Source organism: Rhinopithecus bieti, unplaced genomic scaffold (genome assembly GCF_001698545.2).
Source record: "Rhinopithecus bieti isolate Rb0 unplaced genomic scaffold, ASM169854v2 scaffold_32008, whole genome shotgun sequence".
NCBI lineage: Eukaryota > Metazoa > Chordata > Mammalia > Primates > Cercopithecidae > Rhinopithecus > Rhinopithecus bieti.
In genome coordinates, this window is record NW_016814433.1 from 3,880,851 (window position 1) to 3,886,886 (window position 6,036).

At 46.9% G+C, this 6,036-nt stretch overlaps 1 protein-coding gene and 1 long non-coding RNA gene across 3 annotated transcripts in view; one reads left to right on the forward strand and one right to left on the reverse strand.

The window, feature by feature from the left end:
* The first annotated feature begins 208 nt into the window (after positions 1-208).
* LOC108514430 (uncharacterized) overlaps positions 209-6,036 on the forward strand; it is a 17,313-nt gene continuing 11,485 nt past the window's right edge. Inside the window, exon 1 of the long non-coding RNA XR_001881216.1 lies at positions 209-944. This is a non-coding gene — a long non-coding RNA (uncharacterized LOC108514430). The remainder of the gene's footprint in view (positions 945-6,036) is intronic.
* KRABD2 (KRAB domain containing 2) overlaps positions 3,429-6,036 on the reverse strand; it is a 7,616-nt gene continuing 5,008 nt past the window's right edge. For both annotated transcript variants that reach the window (XM_017850681.1, XM_017850682.1), the window contains one exon: positions 3,429-5,166. In XM_017850681.1, coding sequence (XP_017706170.1) covers positions 3,914-5,146 — 1,233 coding nt within the window. In that variant the 5' untranslated portion in view covers positions 5,147-5,166 and the 3' untranslated portion in view covers positions 3,429-3,913. The remainder of the gene's footprint in view (positions 5,167-6,036) is intronic.

Genomic DNA, 6,036 nt, shown 5'->3' on the forward strand with positions numbered 1-6,036 from the left:
TGGGTGGATCACCTGAGGTCAGGAGTTCGAGACCCGCCTGACCAAAATGACGAAACACCATCTCTACTAAAAATAAAAAATTAGCCGGGCATGGTGGCGGGCGCCTGTAATCCCAGCTACTCGGGAGGCTGAGGCAGCAGAATCACTTGAACCCGGGAGATGGAGGTTGTAGTGAGCCGAGATGGCACCCCTGCACTCCAGCCTGGGTGAGTTTCACTCCAAGAGTGAAACTCTGTTTGAAAACAAAAATAAAATAAAATACTATGTGGACAAAATATATTTGCAAGCTGAGACTAGCTTGTGGCACACCGGTTGGTGACCTCTATTCCAGATGCTAAAATAATGCAGGCCAGACTGGGTCCAGGAATCCACCTCTCACTCTTTCCTACTGCCAACATTAAGATGCAAAAGAGGAAGAGTGATGTGGCAGCTCCTGGAAACCTTGGTTATTTGCAGGCATCTCTGGGAAAGCAAGCAGTGTTATGGCTCATGTGTCACCTTTTACCCACGAGTTGATGATGTGGTTCCCGGTATGCCAAGTAACTAGGAGGGAGGAGGTCAGCATTGGGGAGGGGAAGGTAACATCCTCAGTCAAAGTTGGGCCTCCCAGACCTGTTGGGCTGAGTTACAAAGAAAGACAATGGGTTGGAAGGGGGATGGAAAGTAAGGTGCTGGCCAAGAACAGAGCAAGATTTTGGCCCCCCAAAACAAGCTGGGAAGTGATGTCACTTCCTATGTAATAATAATGCGGCTTCCCTGGATCCCTGCCAACTTCACACTGCTGAATCTGAGAAGAAATGGCAGTGAGCAGAGGTCTCCCACTCTCACGTGGAGGACAGGGTCTGCTTGCGGAAAAGATGAGTCGCATCGTAGAACTTCACCATTCAGAGAGAAAGCTCCTTCACATGCAGAATCTCGCTTGTCTCTCAGGACAATCCTGTGAGGTAGGCAGCACTGGCATGTTACTGCCCCTTACAGAAGAGGGAACTGGCATTAGTGACAATCAGGATGGGTCTTAGATGGCTCTGGGATATGCAGGAAGGACACCTGTATAAAGAATAAAAGATTGGCTGGGCACGGTGGCTCACACCTGTAATCCCAGCACTTTGGGAGGCTGAGGCAGGTGGATCATGAGGTCAGGCGTTCGAGACCAGCCTGGCCAACATAGTGAAACCCCGTGTCTACTAAAAATAAAAAAAATTAGCCGGGCGTGGTGGTGGGCGCCTGTAATCCCAGCTACTCGGGAGGCCGAGGCAGGAGAATCGCTTGAACCTGGAAGACGGAGGTTGCAGTGAGCCAAGATCGTGCTACTGTACTCCAGCCCAGGCGACAGTGCGAGACTCCATCTCAAAATAAAAATAAAATAAAAAGAATAAAAGACTGTAGGCCCTTTCTCCTTCCCTGTGCCCATTTTTGTAGAATCATTTATTCATTAAATTCACTGAACACCTTCCATGGGCTGGACATGTGTCTTAGGCATAGGGAACGTAGGAGTACACAGGTCCTGAGCACTGTCCTCCCCTGTGGCTGGGTCAGTCATCCTTACTCTGAACCCTGACCCAGACTGGCCTTGCCCTACTCCTCTCTAGGTAGAGCAGTGATCTCAGGCCAACTCTTGCATTTTGTTCCAGAAACCTTGATTGTTTCCCTGACTATTGGTCACTTCCCGAAATGCACTGAACTGTGCCAGGAATAGGATATGTTTTTAAGTGCTTGAGACACAGACAAGTGGCAGACGCATACCCAAATTCCAGTCACATCTTACTTCTGACCGAATTTTAATGTATGTTTCATGCAGTTATACAATTCTCTGTGCATAATGCTCTAAGGGATAGCACATATGGTTTCTCCTGAAGCGGGAAACAGCCCAGTTGGTAAGGTGGCCAGTCTCTATGGCATCTTAGATGAACCTCTTTTCTTCCCATTACTTTTCCTTCATCTACTTTTTTTCTGAGATGGAGCTGTGCTCTGTCGCCCAGGCTGGAGTGCAGTGGCGTGATCTTGGCTCACTGCAACCTCTGCCTCCTGGGTTCAAGGGATCCTCTCACCTCAGCCTCCTGAGTAGTTAGGATTACAGGTGCACGCCACCGTGCCCGGCTAATTTTTTTGTAGAGACGGGGTTTCACCATGTTGGCCAGGCGGGTCTCGAACTCCTGACCTCAAGTGATCGGCTGCCTAAGCCTCCAAAGTGCTGGGATTACAGGCATAAGCCACCGTGCCTGGCCTTCCTTCATCTGCTTATTTTCCTGTGATGCCTCCATGTTTTAGGGTATGTGTCTGAGGGGCAGGAATATATGTTAGATGTATCTAGGGCAGTCCCACCAGCTTTACATTCTTGAGACCCCATCAGTTCTTGTTTTGCAGACATATTCTTCTATTGACTACAATGAGTAGAACTGTGTTTCTTAAAAAGGTAAGTCCAGCCGTGCACGATGGCTCACGTCTGTAATCCCAGCACTTTGGGAGGCTGAGTCGAGTGGATCACGAGGTCAGGAGTTTGAGACCAGCCTGGCCAATATGGTGAAACCCCGTCTCTACTAAAAAATACAAAAATTAGCTGGGTTTGTGGGGGTGCGTGCCTGTAGTCCTGGCTACTTGGGAGGCTGAGGCAGGAGAATCGCTTGAACCTGTGAGGCGGAGGTCGCAGTGGGCCCAGATCATGCCACTGCACTACAGCCTGGGCAACAGAGTGAGACTCTGTCTCCAAAAAAAAGAAAAAAAAATTAGCTGGGCATAGCAGTGCACACCTGTAGTCCCAGCTACTGAGGAGGCTGAGGCAGAATTGCTTGAACTGGGGTGGTGGAGGCTGCAGTGAGCCCAGATTGTGCCACTGCACTCCCACCTGGGCAACAGAGTGAGACTCCATCTCAAAAAAAGAAAAAAAAAAAAAGTCCTGGCTGGTGTGGTGGCATGCACCTGTAATCTTAGCACTTTCGGAGGCCAATCCCTTGACCCCAGGAGTTTGAGACCAGCCTGGGCAATATAAGGAGACCCTGTCTCTAAAAAGATAAGTCCAAATTCAAGTCCCTAGTACCTGTGAATGTCACCTTACTTGGAAAGAGTATTTGCTGATCTAATTAAGGTAAGGGTCTCGAGATGAGATCATCCTCATTAGAGTGGGCCCTAAATCCAGTGACATGGGTTTGGTGTCCAGTGATGTCTTTACAAGAGACAGGAGAGAATACACACAACACAGGGGAGAAGTCCACACGAAGATAGAAGCAGAGACTGGACTTACGCTGTCACAAGCCAGGGAATGCCAAGGATTGCCGATGGCCACTAGAGAAAGGAGAAAGGCATGGAATGGATTCTCCGCCAGAGCCTCCAGAAAGAACCTACCTTACTAACCACTTTAATTTCAGACTTTGGGCCTCCAGAACTGTGAGACTCAATTTCTGTTAAGTCACCCAGGTGGTGGTTTTTTTTTCTTTTTTGAGACAGAGTCTTGCTTTGTCACCCAGGCTGCAGTGCAGTGGCATGGTCTCGGCCCACTGCAACCTGTGCTTCCTGGGTTCAAGTGATTCTCCTGCCTCAGCCTCCCGGTTAGCTGGGATGACAGGCACACGCCTCCAAGCCTGGCTAATTTCTGTATTTCTAGTAGAGACAGGGTTTTACCATGTTGGCCAGGCTAGTCTTGAACTCCTGACCTCAAGTGATCTGCCCACCTCGGCCTCCCAAAGTGCTGCAATTACAGGCATGAGTCCTGCGCCCGGCCAGATTGTGGTAATTTTTTATGGTAGCCCTAAGAATAAATACACAGACCCAAACTTTTCCCTTTTTGAACAAGGACTACCATGTACAACTTGACCTGAGAGTGCAGCCTTCAATCCATTCCCCCGGGGCCTCTGGCAACAGTTCTCAGATGACTATGCTGAGAGAGACACCTGTGACTGTCCACCCAGCAGCCATCTGTTCACCAGCAGCGGAGACCGGAAGCCCCTTGTGAGGTGCTGGGTTCTGTAGCTTCAGGAGTGGGATCCATGTCATCATCCACATCAGATCTGTCTGCTCCAATCTCAACTCTTTCTTCCTGCCTGATCCAAAGGCTATTTTCTAGCTGTTCTTCAGCAATTTCTAGCTCTTCTTCTGTTTGTAAAGTAGCCACAGTTTCCCGGGGCAAGTTTGAGGAATATAGCCCAAATTTGGCTTTACAACCAAACATTGCCTCAAATGGACTTTGCTGCAAGGAAACGTCGAAAGCCTGATTCCTCACCATCTGCATGAATCGGAGGCCTCTGGCCCAGTGACATGAGTGGTTACTCTGCATCCAGGTACTTATCATGTTCTTCACATCACGGCTTGCTCCTTCCAGGGAGCCTTGGCTTTGGCCAGGGTGGTACTTACCAGACACAATCTTTAGGTCTGGCCACAGCTCATTGAGCTCCTGAACAACCTGGTCTGTGAACTCAACGCCACTGTCAGAGTCTAACACACTAGGTGTACCAAGAATTGTGAAAATATCTAACAAGACCCTGACCACTTCACGGGCCTGTTTGGTTCTTAATGGCCGTAAAATAATAAACTTGGTCAAGTGGTCCTGGTAGTATAAAACGAACTTGAACTCACCATCGGCACTTGACTGCATGTCAAGTATTTCAACTTGGCATGTGGAGTCAATGTCCTTAAAAGTCATGGGCTTGGGCGGAAGGCCTTTCTTGGGTACTGGGTTCTTCTGGTGGCACTGTTTACACAGAGTCAGATATAAGACAATAACTTCTTTGGTGACATTCCCATATTTTCCTTGCAGCTCCTTGAGCATGCGTGTCCGCCCACCATGTCCAATACTGAGATGTGTATCATGAAGAATATCAAACAACTCTTCTTTATGTACATAATACCGTATTCGATCACGTTCTCCATGAGTAGCCTCTATCAGTTTCTCTGTGCCCTGTACAGAGATCACGTCATATTTTGCTGCACGGCGATAATCACGTGATGACTTCTTCCCTTTTTCTTTAGCTTCTTTAACTTCCTTTATTGTTTGAAAGTACTTTTCTTTGGAAAATACCTTGCTGTTGTAACTTTTGCTTTCTACTAACTTTGTTACACTCATAAGAAACTTTTCTCTCATGTTACTTATCTCCATTTCCATTTCATTCACATTTGAAACACCAGGTGGATCATTTCCAGCTCTCTGAGGCATCATGGAGAACTGTAAGAAGGATCCTAAGAAAGGAAAAAAAGAGAACAAAGTTAAATTCACTGACACTCCCACCTGGAAGACTTTCCCTCTAAAGTTCCTCATTAATTCTTTCATATAATTTTTGAAGATGATTATATGGAAGAATGATAATAGAGTAATAGTAAAAAGCAATTAGAAAGCCAACTGGCACCATCCAAAACCATAGCATAGCAATAGAATTTGACATCAGTTAAATCACAAATATGTAGAGGTTTTAGACTTTAGGCAAACAGAAAAAACAACGAAGCCATTAGCTTATAGCATGAAACCTAATCAACTGGTTTTCATTAACTGAACAGGAGAGAGGATAAACAGAAGACTAAAATCTTACCGTCAGTACGCTTTAAAATAATATAAATGGGAGAACATTGCTAAAAGGTACCACATAATAACAGCAAACTCTTAAATTGAAATTTGTACCAGGCATTGCTTCTGAGCCTTCCCATGATCAGCAGAAACAAATTCTTGGCCGGGCGCAGTGGCTCAAGCCTGTAATCCCAGCACTCTGGGAGGCCGAGGTGGGTGGATCATTTGAGGTCAGGAGTCTGAGACCAGCCTGGACAACATGGTGAAACCCCGTCTCTACTAAAAATACAAAAACTGGCCAGGTGTGGTGGCAGGCACCTGCAATCCCAGCTCCTCGGGAGGCTGAGGCAGGGAGAATTGCTTGAATCCGGAGGGCGGAGGTTGCAGTGAGCTGAGATTGCGCCACTGCACTCTAGCCTGGGCAACAAAGGGAGACTGTTTCCAAAAAAAAAAGAAAAAGAAAAAAATGTTTATGGTAGAAGAGTCTGTCCTAATTTTGCGTGAATCAAGAAGAAAGCTGTGGGAATTTTTTTTTTTTTTTTTTTTTT